The sequence below is a fragment of the Pipistrellus kuhlii genome, unplaced genomic scaffold (assembly GCF_014108245.1).
Source record: "Pipistrellus kuhlii isolate mPipKuh1 unplaced genomic scaffold, mPipKuh1.p scaffold_m20_p_20, whole genome shotgun sequence".
Taxonomy (NCBI): Eukaryota; Metazoa; Chordata; class Mammalia; order Chiroptera; family Vespertilionidae; genus Pipistrellus; species Pipistrellus kuhlii.
The window spans coordinates 14,259,780-14,285,309 of NW_023425516.1; the positions used below are offsets into that span (position 1 = coordinate 14,259,780).

General features: G+C 41.4%; 1 protein-coding gene across 6 annotated transcripts; it reads left to right on the forward strand.

Moving 5' to 3' along the window:
• Positions 1-2,413: 2,413 nt before the first annotated feature.
• Positions 2,414-20,902, forward strand: ZCCHC8 (zinc finger CCHC-type containing 8). 6 transcript variants are annotated; one of them, XM_036449025.2, is made up of 14 exons: positions 2,416-3,401; positions 4,698-4,740; positions 6,943-7,017; positions 8,854-8,959; positions 10,485-10,562; positions 12,577-12,680; positions 12,797-12,862; positions 13,428-13,488; positions 13,950-14,092; positions 14,480-14,622; positions 16,642-16,763; positions 18,117-18,203; positions 18,448-18,559; positions 19,517-20,902. In XM_036449025.2, the coding sequence occupies exons 1-14, from the start codon at positions 3,203-3,205 to the stop codon at positions 20,293-20,295; spliced, it is 2,118 nt and encodes a 705-aa protein (XP_036304918.1). In that variant the 5' UTR covers positions 2,416-3,202; the 3' UTR covers positions 20,296-20,902. The 6 variants fall into 6 exon arrangements, with proteins under 6 accessions (XP_045441516.1, XP_036304918.1, XP_036304919.1 ...); XM_045585560.1 differs by lacking the exon at positions 6,943-7,017 and having other exon boundaries at positions 2,414-3,401; XM_036449028.2 differs by lacking the exons at positions 2,416-3,401; positions 4,698-4,740 and adding an exon at positions 3,747-3,989.
• The last annotated feature ends 4,628 nt before the right edge of the window (positions 20,903-25,530 follow it).

Here is a 25,530-nt window from a genome sequence, read left to right on the forward strand (position 1 = left end):
TTTATACTTAAGTGTTTTAAATCCAGTGTATATTTTCTTATCCTAATTGAGACCAGCCATATGTAGCCATGGGCAACCATATTCAACTGCAGATCTAGAGGGAAGTAGATTGGTAATTGTAACTTGTATAATTAAGTTTTAAGAAGCAATTATTGAAACCGGTTTGGCGCAGTGGTAAGGTAGAGCGTCAGTCTGCGGACTGAAAGGTCCCAGGTTCGATTCCGGTCAGGGGCATGTACGTTGGTTGCGGGCACATCCCCGGTTGGGGGTGTGCAAGAGGCAGCTAGCTGGTCGATGTTTCTCTCTCATCGACATTTCTGGCTCTCTATCCCTCTCTCCTCTCTAAAATATCAATAAATTTTTTTAAATATATTTTTATTGATTTTCTACAGAGAGGAAGGGAGAGAGAGAGAGAAACATCAATGAGAGAGAGTCATCGATCAGCTGCCTCTTGCACATCCCCTACTGGGGATATGCCCACAACCAAGGTACATGCCCTTGACCGGAATCGAACCTGGGACCTTTCAGTCCCCAAGCTGACGCTCTATCCATTGAGCCAAACCGGTTTTGGCTAAAATACATTTATTTATTTTTTTTTAAAGCAATTGAAGTCCAGGGTTGGGAGACCAGATAACTGCTTCACACAGTTGGAAATATTTATATGGGAGGCATACTCCATAGATTTGATTTTATTAAATCTTTTGCTACCCCTTTTTTTCTGTATGTTACTGAGCTTTAACATCTCAAGGCCTGTGCTCCATGATGGCTTTACCCTTGTAAGCAACAGGATATTGTTGCTGTCCAGGAGATACTTGATAGGAAACCAGAGCAGTAAAACAGCCACACTGAGGCACAATATATGATGAGCAGTGTGAGAGCAATTGGGTATGAGGCTAACTTGGAAGGTAGGGTTGGATTTCATAGCTGTGCATAGGTGTTGAAAACAGCAAATTCAAATGAGATTTTATTGGGTGGGTTTTAAGTTTAGAAAAATACCATTAAGAAGTAGTTAGTGGCCGAGACCAGTTTGGCTCAGTGGATAGAGCATCGGCCTGCAGACTGAAAGAACCCAGGTTCGATTCCAATCAAGGGTATGTATCTTGGTTGCGGAACCCCAGTAGGGGATGTGCAGGAGGCCTGATCGGTGTTTCTCATCAAAGTTTCCAGCTCTCTATATCCTTCTCCCTCCCTCTCTGTAAAAAATAAAATATATATTTTTTAAAAGTGGTAGTTAATAGGAGGAAATGGAAATAAGTTGTTTTCTATATCATACCTGGTTAATCAAGAGTTTCATAGGCCAAAATATTTAATTATATATTTTTTAATTATAATTTTTAAAGTTTTTTTTATTTTAGAGGAAGGGAGAGGGATAGAGAGAGAAAGATGGATGGGAGGAACAGTGATTGGCTGCCCCATACTGAGATGGCGCCAGAAACCCGGTATGTGCCCTCACCCATGTTCTAATTGGGAATCCAACCTACAATTTCTTGGTTCATGGCTTGATGCTCAACTGCTGAGCCACACCTGCTAGGATAAAACTTATTACTGAATTTTAGAGAGCAAAAAGAGAAACATTGATTTGTTCCATTTATTTATGCATTCATTGGTTGCAGCTAATATGTACCTTGACTATAGATCTTAAATGAGACATTTTTTACTTTAAGTGGGTATAATTAACAACAATAACAACGAGGGGCTCTGTGGTCTCTTGGGAGATGTTGCCGTGAGCGATTAGGAAAAAATAAGTTATCCTGACATTCCAAAGGTACATTATCCAAAAAGACTAGACAGGCTCTGTTAAAGATTGATCTTTGTCAAGAAATGATACCAGCCCAGGACATGACTACTTGCCATGAATTCCCTTTGGGAAGTTTTCATTTCAGCCGCGGCTGGTTTGCTTCAGGAGACCAGAGAGCCCCTGGCAAGGGCACATACCTCAGTTACAGATTCAATCCCAGCCCTGGATCAATGGATGTCTAATACATTGATGTTTCTCTCTTCCTACCCCTCACTCCCAACCCCAATTCTGCATCCATTCCACTCTAAAAATCAATGGGAAAAATATCCTCACTCCCTGGATGAGTCTTTTTTAGTTTCATTTTTTTTATTTTTAAATTTTTAATTTCAGCCGAAGCCGTTTTAGCTCAGTGGATGGAGCGTCGGCCTGCAGACTGAGAGGTCCCAGGTTCAATTCCAGTCAGGGGCATGTACCTTGGTTGTGGGCACATCCCCAATAGGGGATGTGGAGGAGGCAGCTGATCGATGTTTCTAGCGCGTGCGCTCTCTCTCTCTCTCTCTCTCTCTCTCTCTCTCTCTCTCTCTCTCTCTCTCTCTCTCTCTCTCTGTCTCTGTCTCTCTCTGCCTTCCTCTGTAAAAAAAAATCAATAAAATATATTTTTAATTTTTTTTTAATTTCAGATCATTCTATGTAGTTTTAGGTCTGTCTCACAAGCCTCCCCTGAGCTTATCAGGTTTAGTATGTGATCTCCTTTTGAGCACAAGACATCTAAAATATTTAGCTAGTTTATCCTCACCTGAGGGTATGTTTGATTTTAGAGAGGAAGGTAGACAGAAAGACAGTTGTGAGAAATACCGATCAGTTGCTTCCCATCCAAACCCTGACCAGGGATAGACTCACAATTTAGGTATGTTCCCTGAACCAGGCTCCAACCAACTTAACCAATTGGCCAGGACTATCTAGCTAGTTTTTCATGAAAAAGTAAAGCCCAATAAACTGAAGTAACTAAGATTAAAAGGTACTCCGTGACAAAACTCCGTGACAAAACTGGAGTTCCATACTTGTCTGGCATGCACCGCAGAATGTGTTCCGACTTTTCAGCCTTAGATGCATAACAAGGACAACCCATGTTGTTTCAACACATTCCGATTTAGTACTCTAGCTTTGTTAACGTTTACTAGGGAGCAATCCCAGTATGCAATGCAAACAATGAGTCAACAGTTAGAAACTACATGTCCCAGCATGCCATGCTCTCCAGCAACCTCGGAAGTGGGTATGAGGGACGCCATTGCATTGTGGTAGTTGTAGTCTCTAGGGACTGTCCCGCCCCTTGTGCAGCTTCCGGGGCCTAGGTTTAAAGAAAACGCTACTGGGTGGCTTAGCGCCCTTAGAGAGAGGTGCCGCCCTACGACCTTTGCCCCCGGCCCGGGTGACCAGCTCCTCGAATCTTTCCCACAGCCCAACATGGCGGCAGAGGTGGATTTTGGGGATTTAGAGCTATTCGAGGCGTTTGACCACCCAGAGGAATCGCTCCCAAAGCCCGTTCACACGCGCTTCAAGGACGGCGACGGCGACGAGGAGGACGAGGACGGGGTTGGCGACGCGGGGCCGCGGGAGAGGCTCCGGCAGTGCGAGGAGACCATCGAGCGGCTCCGCGCCGAGAATATCCTTCCTTCCCGCCGCCGGGCCGCGGCGCCCGGGCGTGCGGTGGGCGCCGTGCCCCTCGGGCGCGGGCAGCAACCCCGCGGGGCCGGAACTCGGGGTACATTTGTCTCGCCCCCGACGGCGGGCTGCGGAGCGGGGGTTCGGGCTGCGGAAGCCGCCCCGGGGCCTCGGCGCCCACCTCTCGGCGACCCGCTTCCGGACTCGTTTCCCCGGTCACCACCCGGCCTGGGGCCGGCGTTTAGGATCCTTTCAGACTCTTGCGACTGTTCGTTTGTAGGCTTTTTGGAGTGATCCGCTTTCGGGTTTTTTGTGGAGGGTTTTTTGCAGCCCAGTTAAAGTTACTGCGGTCCTGTTACAGTTGTGTATTGGGAGATACCGGGGAATTAGACTTTGGCGTAGACTTGATTTATTTATTTTTTATTTGTGTGTGTGTGTGTGTGTGTCTGTGCGGAGCTAGTGGTCCCAAGATGTAGAGTTTGGGGGCCTTGCGGAGTCGAGGGGTGCAAAGCGACATGGTTAATGGCTTGAGTAAGATTGGGGATTCATTGCCAAGTTCTTCCACTTTGAAATAGCTTCCGAAGGGAAGGTGCCTTGCAAACCTTTAGGGAAAACGCGCCAAATGTTTTCATTTTGGCTTTATTTACCATGATGACAGCCTTTCTAGCAAGATTTATTAGTATGTTCATTTACGGTCCTAGGGTTTTTGTGTTGTTGTTGTTTTTTTTTTAAGAAACTATATTTATATATACACACTGTAAATAGATAATTTTGGTTTGTTTGCTTTTTTTTTTTTTTTACTTTTTTCCTTTTAGAATTTAAAGATCCCTAAAAGCGGTTGTTAAATTACCTGCTACGGTTTCGAAGTCTGATTTTGTTACTAGGTTACTATGGAAAATTTCAAAATACAAAAGTCGTTAACAGTTTGTTACGGTTTGTTACGCCGCATCTCAGGATGCTTTTGCCTTGGGACATTTTAAGGGAGTGAGTGTTCAGCTTCGGAGGGGACACTTGTTTGAAGAACGTTTTTGGTCCAGCCAGTCAGTCTCTCCTGAGCTACAGGGCCGGTTGTCTTTGAAATGTCTCTGTTGGAAGGAATGAAAACTGTGTGTGAATGTTTAGGTTCAAATGCCTAACCCTGCAACAAAACAGCAGCTCAGTAAGTGTGTCATCTTCAAAATAGTTGCATGTCTTTTAACCGTATAACGTTCTGTCACCAAAAGTGAGAGTTAGTAGTTGGATTTTATGACCCTTATAAATGTTTAATGAGGGCTTATACTCCTTAACACGTAATAACATCAAGAACTTAAAAGAAAATTGAACATTCTGACTCGACCAAGGTATGAGATTTTGAAATTACACCATAGTAGTTTTTTTTTTAATCCTGATGTTAATATCGAATTAGTTTCTTTATAAAAAGAGTATTTAGGATTTTTGTATCATTTTTTACTTGTTCAGCCTACTCAAAAGAAATCAGAGTAATGATCCTTTTTTTTTTTAACTTATGGGGATAACACTTGCAATTCTCATAATTGCATTAAACTGACTGACTGGATGAAAATATTTGTGAAACAATTCAGAAAATTTTGACTTAATGTTCAGAACAGGCTCATTGTCAATCCAGCTGTCTATTCAACAAGTATTTCTGGGAAATTAGAATTAAAATTCAGTGTTAACCTAAAATATTAGTTAAAATACAAATATTTCAAGCTTTCAGAATTTGGGGCTGGCTGATGCGTGGTACCTGATGGAGTAACTAACTGGCTTCCCTGGTGACTAGAAGTTTAAAATTTTAGAATTTAGATGCCTTTCAGAATTTTAGAATCTAGGTGCCCTACCCTTATTCATCTATGCCAGCACACTTTATGGATTTAAACTAATTTTGGTTCGTTATTAACTATTGACTATAACTACGATTCCTTAAAAATCATAAATTTTTATATATTGAAATATACTTTAGATAAGCACGTTTCCCAATAGAGTTGATTATTTAAACATTAAGCATTTTGAAGTGGATTATAATCACCCGTGTTCAAATAATTATGGTGTCATGGGTTTTGCCAATTTATAAAAAGTAAGCATTAGAATAATGGAAAAGGAATTTATTTTTAGAATTAGTGCCCTCCATAGTGTCTGATAAAGCATTCTACAGAAAACCAAGGAAGAAAAAAAATAAAATTATTTAGGGAAAATTTATACCCCAAATCTCTTGATTTGGAACCATTGTGATCAGAAGTTTCTCTATTTATCCAATTAACATTGCATCTGTTTATTTTTTACTTCATATTATGAGAAATTTGAATGTGAAAAGAATAATATCCATTTTTGATCACTTACATTTGCCATAATTTTTTTAATCCCATGCACACATTTCACCCCAAATATTATAGTATGTATCTTTTTTTTTTTTTAATATATTTTATTGATATTTTACAGAGAGGAAGGGAAAGAGATAGCAAGCTAGAAACATCGACCAGCTGCCTCCTGCACACCCCCTACTGGGGATGTGCACGCAACCAAGGTACATGCCCTTGACCAGAATCGAACCTGGGACCTTCCAATCCACTGAACCAAACTGGTTTCGGCTAACATGTATCTTTTTTTTAAAAAAATGCTTTTTCGAGCATTACCACACCACCATTATCATACCTCCTAATTGTCATGACTTCCTTGATAACGTTCTCATCCCAGTACCTACTCACATTTCCCCAACTGAATGTCTTTATAGCTGATTGTTCAAGCTGGGCTCCAACCGAAGATCATGCAGTTACATGGGGTTTTGAAAACAGGATGTATCTTTTATAAACTGAAGTTTGCTCATGTTGCAACAACTTTATATTATAAATTTATTTCTCTACTTGATGAGAACAATTCCAAATACAGACGATGTATTTCATATGCTGTCCAGGTAGAGAAATATGAGGCAGGTGAGGAATCGGAGATTCAGCTGGTCCCAGGTTCGCGATGGGATATATTGCAGTTTTCCAGGTTGCTTTTTTTTGTTTTGTTTTGTTTTCCAGTATTTGAGAGTGAAATCCAGAACAGTATGCTTTTTACATCTCGACTTTAGAATCTTGGATTTGAGATGTTTAGTGCAATGTGTTCTCCCCTCCGAAAATAACCTATCTATTTATCTATAAAGTGTGTATTTTTCCTATATAGTTCTAAGGCATATTCACTCTGATTCTTTTAGAGATATATTCTGTAACCTCCTGGTTTACCCATACCTTTCCTCCTCTCCTCCCCTCCCCAATTTACAAAGAAACAGCCATCAGGTAAAGAAACTTTTTCGTTGAAAACTAAAAGGTTGACTATGGTTTTTAATTTTTTGTGACATGTTATGTAAGGGATACCTCCATGTAAAATCAAAGTAGGTAAAGTGGTGAAACAGATTTTTCCTGAGAAAACTGTGTTCCTGGTCTTACACGTATTATCTTTGGTACTTGAGAATTATATAGATCATGTGTTTATATGTACATATAAAACATATAAGAATGTTTTGCTTTAACTCCTCTAAGAATATGTTTTAACTTCTGTTTTAGTGGAATATTGGTGAACAACACTAAATTAGATGGACCTTTATTACAGATTCTATTTATGAACAATGTTATTTCAAAGTAAGTCATTTTTCCCTTTTCTAAATATAATGAATTCATGTGCTTATGAAACAGTGTCTTCTATAAGAATGCTGCTTTCATTTGTACTTCCTTATTCTTTTACATAAATTTATGAAATCCTGATGAAGAGCAAGGACATTAGAGTCATGTAAACATGAATTTGAATCTCGTTTCTTTCTTTCTACATATCTGAACTGGGCAGATCACTGGCCCTCTCTGCAGGCCAGTTTCCTCACTGGAAAACGGGAGATCAATAGTGACCACCTCCTAGGTAGCTAAGTGAGCTCCTGTAAGAATCCAGTAGCCTCTAATTTAAAAAAAAAAAAACACAACTACCACCGCAACAATAATGTTAGCCATTTATCTTCCCACGTCAGGTAACAGTCTTCCCTGTTGGCTATCTTCAAAGCTTCCCCACATTATATTTATAATATTTTTTGTTGATTTCAGAAGGGAAGGGGGAGAGAGAAGAGACATCAATGATGAGAGAGAATCACTGACCAGCTTGGTTCATAGATCGATGCTCAGCTACTGAACCACACCGAGCAGGCATGATATATTTTTTAATATCAAAACTAGCCCTGGGCAGGAGGTCTAAAGCATGCTTGAGTCTGGATGACTGCATTCCTGCAGTGCGTGCTGGCGCTCTGAGATGGTTTGAGGCCCTTCCTCGCAGATTGATTCTAGTCATTTCAGACAGATGTTTAATCACATGGTCACTTAATCACATTCTCTTGTGTGCTGGGGAAAGTGAAAAAGGTAAAGGGAACCGTCCATCCAGTCGTCCTCTGGGGCAGGTCTGTTACCTTCTCTGTCTCCGCAGAAGAGGAGCCTGAGGGTCTGAGGGGAGGGGAAGCTGGATGGTGAGCGTAGCAGCAGCCAGGTGCCGGGCACAGCTGGGCTCTCACACCGTTGTCACCTTCAGATTAGAGTCAGCATCTGCTCTAGCTTGCGGCAGTCTGACTTACGCACCGCCCACCTGCACAAATCTTAGAATGTCAGAGCTGAAGAGACTTGGCAGATCCTGGAATCTGAAGAGGAAGTTGGTTGCCCCACTGCAGCCTACACTGGGCTCCTTCGGGACCTCCCACAGGAGACTGAGAAGTTGGATGAATGTGGTTCTTGAGCTGGAGAAAGTAGACCTCAGGAGTTTTTCTAACATTGCATTTTTGTTTTGTTTTTCACGTTTAATATTTATGCATTGTTATTGTTGTTTAAATAATATTTTATTGATTTTTTACAGAGAGGAAGGGAGAGGGATAGAGAGTTAGAAACATCGATGAGAGAGGAACACCCCCTACTGGGGAACTGCCCACAACCAAGGTACATGCCCTTGACCGGAATTGAACCCGGGACCCTTGAGTCCCTCTATCCACTGAGCCAAACCAGTTTTGGCAATATATTTATGCATTGTATTTCCTTATTTGTGCATAGACAATCTCTGGGAGGAGGATGTGGAAGAACCGAGCGCATAGGTTGCCTTTGTGAGGCAGGAACAGGTGGCTAACAGACAGGGTGGGAAGGAGGCTTTTCATTGGGTAACCCTTTTACTTGTGGATATGGAATTACTTGCATGTTTTATGTATGTAGAAGTTAAATACATGAAACTTATTTAAAAGTCCATTTATTCTTAGCGCAGATATGCCAAGCACTGTGTTGGGTTATCATAATTGTTTTGTTAACTTGGCACCAAATAGATCCTGAGTGTTAGCAAGTCAATGGTTTGATAAACCTGAAACACAGAGTTATAAAAATGACTTAGTCTGCTATAATCTTGACTTAGTCTGTTCCTGTTTTACTCTGTCTGAGTTCTGACCATTTTGTGCTCTTATGCAGGCAATATCATCAAGAAATAGAGGAATTTGTATCAAATTTAGTAAAAAGATTTGAGGAACAGCAGAAAAATGATGTGGAAAAGACTTCCTTTAATCTTTTGCCCCAGGTATTTCAAACTTAAGAGACTTTAAGATGAGTAGGTTATGCTTTTCCCTGCTATTTATTCTGCCACCAGGATGCTCTTAAATCAAAGCCAAAATGGCTAAGATTGTCTGTTCCCCTCCGTTCTTTCACCTGGCTGCTTTCTCTGTGGTCCGCCCAGCAGCCCTGGGCTTTCTTTTGGATCCTGGCTCCTTTTCTTCCCTTTTCTAACTTAGACATAGGGATTTGTGTGGAAAACTAAGCTCCAAAGTCTGTATTTCTTAGGATTATAAAATACAGATTCTTTTTCCCTCAAGCCGACATGTGTTGTCCTTCTCTCCCCCCGCTCACACACAAACCTCTGTTAAGAAAATAAATAGCATGCCCAAATAAATTTGAGACATTTTACTATGAGTGAATATTAGAGCATGAATTTATGTTTAAAAGATCAGAATTATGTTTACTAGGCCTTTTTAAAATTAGAAATTAAGGTAAGTAGTCTTTCAAATAAGGATCTTTAACTGTCCTGTGAAGTTAAAGAACAGAGTATTCTGATTAATTAAATTTTATTATCTTTTTTTTTAATATATTTTATTGATTTTTGTACAGAGAGGAAGGGAGAGAGAGAGTTAGAAACATCGATGAGAGAGAGTCATCGATCAGCTGCCTCCTGCACACCCCCTACTGGGGATATGCCCGCAACCAAGGTACATGCCCTTGACCGGAATCGAACCTGGGGCCCTTCAGTCCCCAAGCCGACGCTCTATCCATTGAGCCAAACCGGTCCCGGCTTGATTAATTAAATTTTAAAATCACCTTTAGTTTTCACCTATATACAATTTTAAAAATATGCATTTTTATTGTTTCAGAGAAGGGAGAGTGAGATAGAAACATCAGTGATAAGAGAATCATTGACCAGCTGCCTCCTTCACCCCTGCTTCTGGGGATCGAGCCCACAGTCTAGGCATGTGCCCTGACCGGGAATTGAACTGTGACCTTCTGGTTCACTCAACCACTGAGCCACACCAGCCGGACTATAATAGTTTTTGAAGATTCAAGAAATGGGAAATACAGTTAACAATAAGAATACACTAAATAAAATTAATGTTTTGATTCAAGATATAATACACTTTAGAATTTTTTGGTGGCTTGAGGTCAGTGAAGGTGACAGTAGTATTGACTAGTAATATAAAATATTTTAATCTTTCTGGTTATCTGCTTTCAAGATAAACGAAAGTCTGCCTTATTAGTTCAAATGTTGAAAGTTCCATAATATTTATTAACATGAGAGTCATAGTGTATGCTAATGCTTCAGAAGACAGTTTGTATAACTTTTTAAATTTTCCTACTTGTGAAATTTCTTTCATGAGCATTCCTACCTAGCTTCACTTAAGTCACCCTAATTATGACAACAGTGAATTCAGATTTTTATATACCTATTGGTATGTATTAGAAAATAAAGTGGGTGTGTCCAAATTGCTAATATTTGAGTTTTAAAGTTGAAACTTGGTTACCGTTTGTAATGTAATGTGTGTTTTTCTTTGTGTCAGCCATCCAGTGTTACGCTAGAAGAGGACCATAAAGTAGAAGAATCCTGTTCCATTAAAAACAACACAGAAGCTTTTAGTGTAAGTTTGGACATTTTAGCTTTATAATTCTGCAGATACATGTTTTCTGTCCTGTGTCATTATTATCGTTTAATAATGTGGATAGTTACATGTCATCACATGATCATGAATTCTTTCTTTAAATTTGTTGTAAACAACCATGTGGACTTCAACCTTTTAAACACTATAGTTTGCTTTTTAATGGCTATTTTATTGTGACCTGGGGGCACAGTAAACGTTGCCTGGGACCTTTCAGTCCAGAGGCCTATGCTCTATCCACTGAGCCAAACCGGTTAGAGCTAACTTGAATTTGTAAAAGAACTGGCTTTCGGTGGAAAAGTCTGTAGCTGGTTGCATATGGAAGCTGGAAACCAGTTAGGATGTTAATGCACTCATCGTGGGTGAGATGAAATGACAGCTCAGACCAAGTGATGGTGGTGGTGATGAGAAGGGGTTTCTAACCTGGAGATGCTTTGAAAGCAGAACTGATCAAATACTTTGATGAACTGGATGTAGAATATGAGAATGAGGGGAGTCCTAACGACTCCAGCTTTTGTCCTCAGCAACCGGAAGAACGTTGCTGCCTTTTCTGTGATGGGACAGGCTGGAGGAGCAGGTATACAGAGGATAGGGTTCTAGTGCGGGTTTAAATAGGTGAGTTAGAGAAGCCTCTCACAGTAAGAGCTGTCAGGTTGGCACTGGCACATACAAGGTTGGAGCCTGGGAGCAGTCGGACGACATTGAGGATTGCCAGCATTTAAATTATATTTCATACCACGGGTCTGGAGTCACATAGAGGGGGACTAAGGGCTGAGCCTTACAGAATGTAGAAAGAAGGTTTATAGGAGAATGTTCTTATTCTTAGAAGGCCCGTACTGAATTATGTAGGGTGAAGTCTGAAAGTTGGAAACTAGGAAGTAACTGTACTCATCTCAGGCGAGATAAAATAATGGCTTACACTGTGATGATAGAGGTGGTGACTTTGTTTAAACGGCTCAGAAAAAATTAAATCTGAGGGGCCGGGACCGGTTTGGCTCAGTGGATAGAGCGTCGGCCTGCGGGCTGAAGGGTCCCGGGTTCGATTCCGGGCAAGGGCATGTGCCTTGGTTGCGGGCACATCCCCAGTGGGGGGGGGTGCAAGAGGCAGCTGATCGATGGTTCTCTCTCATCGATGTTTCTAACTCTCTCTTCCTCTCTGTGAAAAATCAATAAAATATATATTAAAAAAAAAATTTAAATCTGGGGGGAAAAAGTGTGTGTGAGTGTGTGTGTGTGTGTGTGTGAGAGAGAGAGAGAGAGAGAGAGAGAGAGAGAGAGAGAGAGAGAGAAGCTGTGCGTACTAAAATGTGAATTAGCAATTGTTAAATCTAGATGGAGGGGACATAGGTGTCCATTATACTGTTTCTTCAGCTCTTCTGTGTGAGATTTCCCCCAGAAAATGGAGGGAAAAGAAAAGACTGGGAGGAAAGGAAATGGAACTTTTCTGAGGGTCTTGCTGTAAAGGAAACAGAGAAATGGGGAATTGGGAGGAAAAGTGAGAGTTGTGGGCAAGTTTTTATTTTTTTTAAGTCTGGAGAAGGTACAGCTGATAGTAATGACCTGAAGAGGAAATGCTCAATCATCGTGGAGGCATAGGGAAATGTAAACATTTTACTTACACATCCAAAGCTGCCTCCTTTAGTTATTTCTTTTTTTTAAATATATTTTTTTATTGATTTTGTACAGAGGGGAAGGGAGAGAGATTGAGAGTTAGAAACATCGATGAGAGAGAGTCATCGACCAGCTGCCTCTTGCACACCCCCTACTGGGGATATGCCCGCAACCAAGGTACATGCCCTTGACCGGAATCAAACCCGGGACCCTTCAGTCCCCAAGCCGACGCTCTATCCATTGAGTCAAACCGGTCTTGGCCTTTAGTTATTTCTAATAACTTCACCCAAGATAAATTGTTAGAACAATTAATCATAGTTTTATATTATTCATTGTTTTCTTTTTCCTGCTTCAACAGCAATATTTTTTGACTTGTTTTCTGCAGGTTGTAGGAAGTGTCCTGTATTTTACTAATTTTTGCCTCGATAAATTGGGGCAGCCGCTCCTAAATGAAAACCCTCAGCTCACCGAAGGATGGGAAATACCCAAGTATCCTACACAGTGAATGAAGACCTTTTCCTCGTCTTGCCATTAAGTTCACCTTTTAAAAGTTTGACCCAATTTTGCAGACAATGATAACCATTCCTTAATAAAATCCACCCAAGGTACCAGCAAGTCTTCAGTCACATTGTTTCTCTAGAAGGGCAAGAAATACAAGTAAAGGCCAAAAGGTTCGTGTGGGGAGTGGTTTTTATTTTGCTTACTGCTTTTTATAAAACAAAAATCATAAGCTCCTTTAGCTTGAAACGTTAATATTCTTTATTGCTGGCTTACTGTAAATAAATTACACATTAAATTATAATTTTAATATAGAGACTTGTATTAAATGTTTAAATTGATCTTCTGTTGATTGGAATGCATTGGTTTGTGCCTAGAGTGTCTGGGTGGGTGGGAAGGTTTACATTGTTGCTGTCGCTGTGTTTGCTGCCTTAAAACCCTCTGCCCCTTTCCATGCGGCCTAAAGGAACATGATGTTTGCCTCGGTGTTTTTGGTACAAACCACTGGCAAAACTCTGAGGTAGCAGGTCAATTGGGAGCATCCGGTTCCTGGTTAAAGTGCTGCTGTTTAAATCGCCAAGGACGGGAGCTGAAAGAGTTCCCATTGCAGATTTTAGTGATCTGTGATCAGTGCACTTTGATCTTTGGCACACTTTGCTGTCATCTAGGATTTTATTAATCTGCTTTTATAGTTTCACTTACACTGTGAAAATCTTTGTTTGTTTTTTTACCAAATAGGCCAAGGCCTCACTGTTTCAATTGTGGTTCCGAAGAACATCAAATGAAAGATTGCTCAATGGTAAAGTTTTCTTTCAATGAAAACAGTATCTTTGAACCAGCGCTTCCTAGTGTTTTCAACCTATTTATGGCATTGTGTGATAAGAGGAAACTTCCTCTGTTAATTTCCTGGGGTCTTTGAATTTGAAAAATTTACTTAAATTCTAAGGCATTGGATTGTTTTAAAACTTGATTACAGTGCTCTGTATTGAAATGAATGGAAGACTATGAGTTAATTTTTAGACAATACATTTTTAAAACTTGATTTTATGTTTTGGTAATACTGAGGTAAATAAAACATTAAAGTGATGCTTTCTTTCTGGCTTATTTTTCTAAAATATCCAGCCTCTCTCATACTTATTCCTTATACATTAAAAAACTGAAATAATTTGCTTGACCTAAGCAAAGTGCTCATATTTATTTAATTTCTGAAATATTTCTAACGTGCTTGATACCGTTCTTTTCAAACGCATTGCGATTCAGCCTCGGAATGCTGCGCGGATAAGCGAGAAGAGGAAAGAGTACCTGGACGCCTGTGGTGAAGCCAACAGCCAGAGCTTCCAGCAGCGGTACCACGCCGACGAGGTCGAAGAACGGTTTGGGAGATTCAAGCCAGGAGTTATTAGGTACCTGTTGTCAGTTTCCCACAGCATGCCATCTGTTTCCCCGGGATCTGAGACGTTGTGTATTTAGGATAACGATCATGATGTAAGTCTTCTCTACCAAGGCTCTAGATAACATACATCAGGTCATTTGAAAATGTTCATTGAAATCTTAACTACAGGGTGTCTCCCCAAAATGTATACCTACACTTTGAATAATTAGAAAGGTGGTGTTTATTAAAATACATTTCATTTTCAAAACTTAATTGAATCTATAGACGTTATGTGTATACATATTTTGGGGACACCTTGTATATATTTGATAGGCACCATGCCACATGCTGTGTAATATAAGAATTATTTTTAAAACGTTGGAATAGTGTGTTTATTTCGTCTTCCTTGGTTTCTCAGTGAGGAGCTTCAGGATGCCCTTGGTGTGACAGATAAGAGCCTGCCGCCTTTTATATACCGAATGCGCCAGCTCGGATACCCCCCAGGGTGGCTCAAAGAGGCGGAGCTGGAGAATTCAGGGCTTGCACTCTATGATGGAAAAGGTAATGTCAGCTTAGATAAGTCAACTTCAGTGTCAGCTTTTTTTTTTTAATTAAGGAATCGATAAAATGTGATAGGAATTGCTGTCTTCCCTCACATACATACACACAATTTATCATAATAAAATGTGATAGGAATTGTGTGCTGAGTTAACAACAAAAAATAACATGATGGCATTTTCTTTGTTTTGCAAAGAAGGAACGAAAACCTCACTGAGAATTATCAGATGGTTATCTAGACCTGGTTAATGACTGCCTAGGCCAGAGTATCAACTCTCCAGCTAGTGCCCCTAAGTTCTTGCCTTTCTCAGTAATGGTAACAGATCTACCCACCAATGCCAGGGGATCTATAACAGTTAGACTATATAAGGCCTCTTATAACCTAGAATTCCTCTCTTAGGATATCTACTCTAAAAATATTCGCACTTGTGCATAGAGGACATGGGAGTCTATATATTTTTGCATTTATCATGATTGTAAAAAATTAAAAACAACATGAAGGTCCTACAGGAGAAGAGCTAAATAAACTCCGGTAGATTGGGCTGTGGAATCCCTATACTATTTAGAGTGGAATAAACCTGTATGAGCTGACACTGCAAACTCTCTGTGCAATGCCAAGTGGAAAGCAAGTTTCTAGATTACTTACACACTGTGACAGCATTGATCTCAGGTTGCGAAAAGAAAGAAATCCACGTGGAAGAAACAGCCCTGTTTTCTCTAAGGACTTGCTTATATAAAATATTTTAAAAGATCTTGACCAAGAACCTTCTAGATTTTAGGGTTTAGCCCCATAGATGCCTTCCCTGACCACCACATCCATGCCCTGTGTGTGTTCTTCAGACCCTGTCACTGTTTATATTTATTTCTGTTTTACTTGAGTGGTACATATTTTCCCAACTAGATGGTAAGGTTTACAATTGCTAAAACCATATCTATTGTGTTCAGTATATCCCCAACATGTGGCACAGTGCCTGCCTGGCACATGGTAGCTGGTAAATAAATCTTTTTTTATAAAATGCAAATGTTTGTCTATACAGCAAACATAACAGTGCTTATCCATAACTGAGACAAGAAAAAGGATGGGATACAGATTTTAGTTTTATCTCTAATGCTCTAAATATTTTTAAATGAAAATGTTTCTATATATTAGGCAATTCAAAATAAAAATATTTTTAGAAAATTTACCATGCTTCCCTCTTCTCAAATAATACCAAAGAGGTATTTAGCACAGGGACTGAGTCCATTAAGTCTGTAAAAAGTCAATAATAAATAAATATATATATATATATATATATATATATATATATATATATATACACACACACACACACACACACACACACACATATATATATATATAATTGACTTTTAGAGAGAGGGGAAGGGAGAGAGATAGAGAAATAGAAACATCGATGACTGAGAACATCATCGATCAGCTGCCTCCTGCATGCCCCATACAAGGGATCAAGCCCACAACCTGGGCATGTGCCCGGACCAGGAATCGAACCAGTGGCCTCTTGGTTCCACGCTCAACCCCTGAGCTACACCAGCCAGGCTATTTTTTATTTTTTAAAAAATCCTTACCCAAGGGTATTTTTTTATTGATATTAGAGAGAGGGGAAAAGAAATGGAGGGGAAAATAAAGAGAAACATCAAGAGGCCAGACCAGACCAGGAATCAACCCTGAAATCCAAGCGTGTGCCCTGACGAGGGGAATTGAACCAGCAACCTCTTGGTACCCAGGACGACACTTCAGCCAGGTGCAAAATAGCCAGGTGCAAAATAGACTTTTAAGCAACCCATAGAAGAACCGGATTTGCCAAGATATTAAATATTTTATCAAAGTAACGTGCACATTGTTGAATAGTTCTGACCGAGTTGTTCGGACATAACAATGATTGAAGTCCTTCTCAGAATAATGCTCTTGCCATGAAGGTAAGCACCCTCCAGGTCTGCTTTTGGTCTGGAGAGAGTTTTTCATCGGCATCTAGCAACATTAACCCTTTCGATGGCCTCTAATAGATGCTGCTGATGGGGAAACAGAATCTGGAGAAGAACAACACAATCAAAATGTCACTTATGATCTCTCGAAATTGGTAAACTATCCAGGTTTTAATATATCTACTCCCAAAGGAATTCCAGATGTAAGTATATTGTTTCTTTATTCTTGTGAGCTGTGTAATTGTTCAAAATGTTAGCTTTATTTAGCAGTTACTGTTACATAAAGAAGTAAATGTGTTTAACTTTTTAATTTTCTTTATGTTGACTAGAATCTTAAGTAAAATCTTATATACCTTAAAAAAACAGATGAGTGATTTTTTTTCAAAGTAAAATTTTTTATCTTATATGAGAATGATTTCTTCACTTACTCTTTTCCAACTCTTATGTTTCACAATTCAACAGTGAACTCTTGTGATGGTGAAGGTAGCAGCGGTATTTTAATTTTTAAAAAGTGCTATTTTAATTTAAAATGGCATTGGCTAACTTAAGGGCTGAATTGCCTGGCACAAGCCATCAGAGCCTCTGAAAGTGGATCTCAGACCCAGCCCACATAGGAATCCCCTGGGGATGTCATAGGAAATGCACCTTCTTAGTCCCTCAGACTTAATGGACTCAGTCCCTGGAATCTACAGGTTTGACAAGAGCCCAGAATGATTCTTAGTAATAGTCACTGTTGAATGTGCTATTGGTGATGAGAGAGAAACGTGGGACCATAAAGATGAGTAATCAATTTTGAAAGGGAAAGAACAGAAGACAGAAAACAACACAAGTAGCCGAAACTGGTGTGGCTCAGTGGATAGAGCGTCTGCCTGCAGTCTGGAAGGTCCCAGGTTCGATTCCAGTCAAGGGCATGTACCTTGGTTGCAGGCACATCCCCGGTGGGGGGTGTGCAGGAGGCAGCTGGTCGATGTTTCTCATTGACTTTTCTAACTCTCTCTTCCTCTCCCTTCCTCTCTGTAAAAAATCAATAAAATATATATTGGTTGCGGGGATGTGCCCACAACCAATGTACACGCCCTTGACCGGAATCGAACCTGGGACCTTTCAGTCCCCAGACCGACGCGCTACCACTGAACCAAACCGATTTCTGCATAAAATATATATTTTTTAAGAAGAACGAAAAAAGAAGGAAGACAGCACAAGTAAATGTGTCAGGAGGATGAGCCATGAGCAGTCGGGAGAGGGTGGAGCCAGCCAGGCGGATAAGAGCCCTGGTTGATAGTGCTTATAACTTTTGCCTGCAGGAAGCAGGACATTCGGGGGGCAAGTGATTTTGTCAAGTAGCTCTTAGTAGTCAGTCCTGACTGTTCTGTAGGCTGAATTGAGGTTGTTTTTCCTTCAATGCCATTATTTTAATTAATTCCCCAAAAAGGAAAAGTCACCTATGAAGCAGAAATGTAATTGGATACCTCCACTTTACCTCCTTTGAACAAAAATCTCAAAGCATGGCGTTTTCTAAGTGCATGCTTATTTCTTCCTTCTCTTCTCATCCTTAGGAATGGAGGATGTTTGGTTCTATACCAATGCAGGCCTGTCAACAGAAGGACGTGTTTGCCAATTACCTTACTTCCAACTTCCAGGCGGTAAAGAGACTTTCGGATTCTTCTGTAAAAACGTATTGCATGTGTCTGTGGAATTCTATAATGCATTAGCGTCTTACTGCCTTGCTTGCTTTGATTAAAAGCTCTCGCTGTCTTCTGGTGAATCGGAAGGAAAAGGTTTACACGGACGTGGTTCAGATTGGTTTTCTGTGCCATGTTTGAGTGGAGGGGTGGGTGGGGTTTCCTTCTTTGTCTGCTGCTGTAACTGGTTCGGTTCCTCCGACAGCCGAGTGTGCGGCCCGGCTCCAAGAGGTCTTCGTCTCGGTCCAGCCCTTGTAGTCCGAAGAGGCAGAAGGGGAGCAGCTCAGCCTCCCCCGCGGACATGGAGCTCGATTCGGGTAGGTCTCACCTCACCTTGTGATTTTATTGAGAAGGTAGAACAAGTTCGTATGCTCCTGAGTTCCGTAAGGAAGAAGCTCTTTATGAGCACCAACTAAATAATAAATCTTCTATTTTGTTCTTGGAGATCCGAGCATCACCACTGTCAGTGGTAAAAGCTGGGTTGGAAGACATTCTTGGTCCGAGGGATGCATGGGCCAGTGTGTGAAGTGACCAGCAGGAATGGCCTGAAATAACGTAGTGACTGGGACAGTCTGTGGGAGAGGGCGGCCCCGGGAGCCACGGGCCTGGGTGTGGTGAAGGAAAGGAGGGCTCTCAGATGACCGGCGGGGTTCCGTTTTGGAGTTTTTAACTTGTGCTGCCATTAGCGAGAGTAGCAAATAGGAGAAGAGTCCAGATTTTAGAAAAATGTCCTTTGTTTTGCTCAGGTTGGATCTGCTGTGGGGGGGGACAGCCAGCTGGTGATGCCCAGCGACCAGTTAGCTATACAAACCCACCCACCAGGCAGATAGAGACACAGAATTAGGAATAAGCTCGAGGGTGGACCTGCCTTGTCTGCCCACCTTTGTCTCCTCCTGCCTTCCACACGCTCAGCAGTCCAGTCCGCTTACATTTCCAGCCAAGCGTTCTGCATTCTTCCACGAATTTCATCTTCAGCTACAGGAGACAACCTAGAAATTCTTCTGTATCTCCATGCTGCTCACAGTGTCTAGCTCTAAGAGATGTAACAGCATGAAAACATTTGCCAAGAAGGTCCCGTAGCTTCCCCTGCAGGTGGTCCTGTTTTCAGGTGGCTTGAGGATGTATGTAGGGGTGTCCACAGGGTCATGTATGGGTATCCACAGGGTTTTCCCCTCAAGCCAGTTATTTTTGGCCATTGAATCTCTGACTATCCCCGAGTTTAAGTACAGCCCAGTGCTCTGACAGCTGAAAGTTTCTTACCTTTCTCATTGCAGATGCGGAGGCCCGGCATGGACCTCCGAGCGGGAATGCTGCCCAGTTTCAGCCCCCATTGCCCCCTGGCACTCCTCCACCCCCACGGGGAACTTCGCCCACCTTCATCCCTCCGCTCCCCAAGGGCGCCCAGCTGACTCCCAGTGACTCGCCACAGACCAGGTCAGCACCCGCGCCCACGGAGGAGGACACGCTGACCCTGGAAGAGCTCGAAGAGCAGCAGAGGCGGATCTGGGCGGCCCTGGAGCAGGCGGAGAGCGTCAACAGCGATTCTGACATTCCTGCGGACACGCCGTTAACTGGAAATTCGGTTGCCTCTTCCCCTTGTCCAAACGAGCTAGAGCTTCCTGTCCCAGAGGGAAAACCATCTGCAAAGCAGGTGCCAGAAGAGCCTGAGCTCGAGGCACAGGACGCTTGTGCAAAGAAATCGGAAGTTGAGCATCCAGAGAGTCCAGGGTCCGAGGCGACATTGCTCTGTGGGCAGGACAAGGAAGAGTCTGCCCAGGCAGGCTCGGAAGGTGCCCCTCTCGAGGGTGGCAGTGTGCTCTCGAACTGTGACATCAGCAACGGAGGCAGCCAGAAGCTCCTGGCCCTGGACACCAGTCCTTCCACAGCCACCAAAACGCACAGTCCTATCCCTGACATGAGCAAGTTTGCGACTGGAATAACGCCATTCGAATTTGAGAATATGGCCGAATCGACTGGAATGTATCTCAGGATAAGAAGCTTGTTAAAGAACTCACCCCGAAACCAGCAGAAAAACAAGAAGACTTCCGAGTAACTGCTTGACACAGCACCAAGACCTAGTCAGTGATCCTCACTTCTGTGTGCTGTCACCAATACCAAGAGGACAGATGAACCGTCTTCCTATTTGTCCCTCCCACGTTTAAAAATCTGTCCGAGGCTTATTTGTGGCTTAAAGTCAGGCCTGTTTTAATGAATGGAAAGATCAGGTTCACTGGTTTACTGTATTTTATTCTCGCTACTAAAAACGCGGGGGAAATGTAAGTATAGGGTATAGAGGTAGTTTGTTAAGGTTTATACTATTTTTGGGTTGTGAGTGTCTGTCCAGAGTGATGGTTTTTATCGTCTTTTGTACATTGTTTTCCCTTTCTACATTTTGCTAATTATCTTGTATATAAGTTTAATAGGTCACTTTTTTAAAGAAAAAATTCTAACCATTTTAAATTCACATTTCAACTTCGACAACCAAATGAGAAAAATCAGGGATGAGCAGCTTGGGGTATTTTTGTAAGTGATTTACATACATCAATTTTAATGACCCTTTTAATTTTTTGTACCTTCATTCTTCATATTAGCTTGCGATACAGGTCTGATCGATTGTCTTTGAGTACAAAGGTTTAATAAATTAGTTTTCATATACATAACCTAAGACTTTGAATGCAAAAAAAAAGTGATTCACAGTTAAAACAGTAAATAAAACCCTGTAAATTTGTAAGTAAATTATGTGGTTGTAAAAATTAGTGGAACTATAAGTGGAAGAAAAAGCAAAAGAAATATAAGAAACCGGCAAATTTGGGTGTTTTCAGTGGATTTTAGCCTTAAATATAGAGGCAGCAGAATCTTAATCATTTTGAAAATAATGTATCAAAAAATTTAAAAAAGAAAATTCTGGACTTAAACCCCAGGAAAATTAATAGTTAAAAATAGAAAGTAGACATAAAAAATTGCTGTTAATTATCAGCTGAAACAATGGGTTCCCCCCCTTTTTTTAATTTATTGATTTTAGAGATTATATCAAAGTAAAACAAATATCAAATTGTTTCACTTACTTACACAGTCATTGGTTGTGTCTTGTATGTCCCCTAACCGGGAACCAAACTTGCGACCTTAGCATATGGAGACGATACTCTAATCAACTGCGCCAGGGTCTGAATCTGGTTTTTGTGGGGTGTTTTTTGTCTTTATGTGCAATGCTATTACATCTTTATAGTCAAATTCATGAAAATAAACATTTAAGTAATCTTGAACGATTAGTCTCAGGTAGTACAGGCTAGGGCAAAAGTAGATTTACAGTTTGTATGAAAAATAGCCCAATAATTAATAAATAATAATACAAGAATAAACTCATATAACGTAAACCTACTTTTGCCTCACCTGGTGTTATCCTGCTCTTAGGCCAGCAGAGGGCGCAAAATAGAACCATTCTGGATTTAGTTTTCATTTTGAGAACTTCAGTCATCCAATTGTTCTATAAACAGTTAAAGGAAAGAAAATTATATATGAAAGGGGAAAATGTATTTTCAAGGCCCTCACAGAACGTGCTAGAAATTGAATAAAATGTTAAATATTTTGGGCTTTTTTCTCTGTGAGTTGAAGTACATAAAAGTAACCTCTTTTATGATCTTTCTTACTCAGTATTTCCATCAGGTATGTATGTTGTCACCACATTATGCACATCATGTATGTACCATATGGGAACTTCAGGGGCACAGAGGTTAAAGGACTCATTAACACCCAAGCAGCAGTGACTGAGAGGCCAGTCTTCAACCAGAGATTTGCCTGTTCCCTAAGGCAGCGGTCGCAAGCCTTTTGGACCTCACGGACCAGCAGTGGTCAGTGGGCCACTGGTTGGTGACTGCTGCCCTAAATCACAGAAGTGGCTGTTAAAATGTCCCTTAAAAAAAAAAAAAAAAAGAGCTGAAACCGGTTTGGCTCAGTGGTAGAGCGTCGGTCTGCGGACTGAAGGGTCCCAGGTTCGATTCCGGTCAAGGGCTTGTACCTTGGTTGCAGGCACATCCCCAGTAGGGGGTGTGCAAGAGGCAGCTGGTCGATGTTACTCTCTCATCGACATTTCTAGCTCTCTCTCTCTCTCCCTTCCTCTCTGTAAAAAATCAATAAAATATATATTTTAAAAAAAAAAGTTTCGCCTAGCCATCATGGCTCTGCTTGAGCGTCAACCTGTGAACCAGGAGGTCATGGTTCGATTCCCAGTCAGGATATATACCCAGGTTATGGGCTCTGTCCCCACTAGGGGGCATGCAGGAGGCAGCAGATCAGTGATTCTGATCATTGATGTTTCTAGCTCTCTCTCCTCTCTTTCTCTGTGAAATTAATAAAAATATTTTTAAAGTTTTGACTTTAGAAGGGAGAGAGAAACATCAATCAGCTGCCTCCCACACCCCTCCACCAAGGATCAAACCAGGGCATGTGTCCTGACTGGCAACTGAGTTACACCAACCAGGGCTAAATATCCCTTTAAGTATTACATTAGCAGAATCTTTTTTTTTTTTAACCCCCTCCCCCCAGCAGAATCTTCTTTGAACACCAGAGATGTCTGTTACCTTCTTAGCATATGCCACAGATGAAATATTAAGGTACACTTATGATTTACCCAATCACTGTATTAGGTGTGTTTTGTTAACTTCGTTTTTTTAGAGGAAATGCCTAAGACACGCAGCAGGTAAATAACTAAATATCTAAGTCTAGATTGCTCTGGTCCCCATGCTCTTACAACCATTGCCCTGCCTCCTTGTCAAAAGCCCTGGTTTCTCAAAATTCTTGATTTACTCAATTACGTATTGAGACAGTAATAGAATCTGCTTTTCTTTCTTTTTTTTCTTTTTTTTTTCCAAAATATTCCTCTTGATTTTAAGGAAGAAGGGAGAGAGAGAGAGAGAGAGAGAGAGAGAAACATCAATGATGAGACTCACTGATCAGCTGCCTCCTGTATGCCCTCTACTGGGGATCAAGCCCGAAACCCGGGCATGGGCCCTCGGCTGGAATCGAACCTTCAGTCCACAGGCCAACACTCTATCCACTGAGCCAAACAAGCCAGGGCTAGAATCTGCTTTAAGGAGCTTATACACTAGTGGGAGAAAGTGATGAATGGTTCCTTCTTAGTTCTGAGGTTCACTAAGGGGCCATGTGAGGAGGGAAGGTACTGGGTTATTTTGGGGTGGGAGAAGCACTGGCTTCAAACTCTCCGGGCCGTGGGTTTAAGTTCCTGTGGGAGGTATTGGAAGACTCCTGGAAAGAGAGCCTTTGAGCTAATCCTTAAGGGTAGGTAGGAGGATTTCCATGGATAATGAGCATCAAAATGAACAGGAAATCACCTGATTTAAACAAGCAGATACTTGCTGGGCCTGGAGTGGCTTAGTGGAGTGTCATACTGTGCACGGAAAGGTTGCCGGTCGACTCCTGATCAGGCCATATACCTGAGTTTTGAGTTTATATATGGAAATGTTTCTCTCAAATAGATTGTTCTTTCGCTCTCCCTCCCTCTCTGTAAAATCAATTTTTAAAAATCATTAAAAACAGCCGGGACCAGTTTGGCTCAGTGGATAGAGCGTCGGCCTGCGGACTAAGGGGTCCTGGGTTCGATTCCGGTCAAGGGCATGTGCCTTGGTTGCAGTCACATCCCCAGTGGAGGGTGTGCAAGAGGCAGCTGGTCGATGTTTCTCTCTCATCGACATTTCTAACTCTCTGTCCCTCTCAATTCCTCTCTGTATAAAATCAATAAAATATATTTTTTTAAAAATCATTACAAACAAAAATAAGCAGACACTCAAGAATTGTACGATGGTAGAAGAAAAAAAAAAGACTTTGTTTGCCAAAACCGGTTTGGCTCAGTGGATAGAGCACCAGCCTGCGGACTGAGGGGTCCCAGGTTTGATTCCGGTCAAGGGCAAGTACCTTGGTTGTGGGCACATCCCCAGTAGGGGTTGTGCAAGAGGCAGCTGATCCAATGATTCTCCTCCATGTTTCTAATTCTACCCCTCTCTTCCTCTCTGTAAAAAATCAATAAAATATATATATTTTAAAAAGGTTTATTCAGCCAAAACCGGTTTGGCTCAGTGGATGGAGCATCAGCCTGTGGTCTGAAGGGTCCCAGGTTCAATTCCGGTCAAGGGCATGTACATTGGTTGCGGGCACATCCCCAATGGGGGGTGTGCAGGAGGCAGCTGGTCGATGTTTCTCTCTCCCTCTTCCTCTCTGTGGAAAATCAATAAAATATATTAAAAAAAAAAAAAAGGTTTATTCACTGATGTAAGAACTCTTGCTGCTTTACTATGGGGTTTGAATTTTATTAGGGAAAATGGTCTAAAGATTTATCAGTGCAGTGACCTAATTGAAAACATCCAAGGGGCGTTTTTGGAAGAGAAATCCTGAAGCAGAATTCCGAATAAATGGGAAAGGAGACATTGTATAGAAGGGGACCCAAGAAAATGGGAAGCAGGTGCCTTCCGAAGGTGCCCCATTTTCAAAACGTATTCTCTGGGCCGTGTCTGAGCATATGAAGAATGTCGGATGGAGGCTCCAGGCCTTGTTGGGACTTGTCCATGCTGTGACAGGGCTCCGGGTGCGGTAGGTGAGGTCATAGCCAAACACTTGTACTTCAGGATGGACTTGGCTGAGGGGTGGGGACCTGTTCCTAATCTTTGCCTGAAAGGAATGTGAGCTGTAATACACAGGCTGCTAAAACAAAGCCAACTCCTTATCACCTCCTTCCGTGCACAGGTAAGTAGAAAGCCTTGCTAAAATACCGAATGACAGATTTCTCTTTTCGGAAGATTGCATTTCTTGAAGTGGTCAAAGGTTCAGTCTACCTTCTACCAACAAGAAGTTTCCTCCCAGTTGGTTCTGTTCTTCAAGTTCTCTGCGGGGATCATTGTTCCCTTCTGTGTGGATTATCACTAGAAGGTAAAACAAACAAGGGTGTGGTAACAACGGTGGACACCCACGGAGCTTGTAAGGATGACTCTGTTCCCAAGAACCCAGGTCCACACAAGCTGTGTTTAGAATTCCTTTTTCCTTCAATATTTGTGTGAAATAGTGGTATAAGTTCACTTTTAAATGTTTAGGATTAAATTATTTTGTTAAAGTATGTATAGTTTTCAATTACAGAACCATGACTATATTCTTAATAAATCAGAAGTCTATGAACAAGCATGCTTTGTAAGTCTTCAGCAATCTAGCTGGATATATTGGGATATCAAAAGTGACAGCTGTCCGAAATATATAATCACAAGTTTCAGTTCCATTGCTCGTTGTT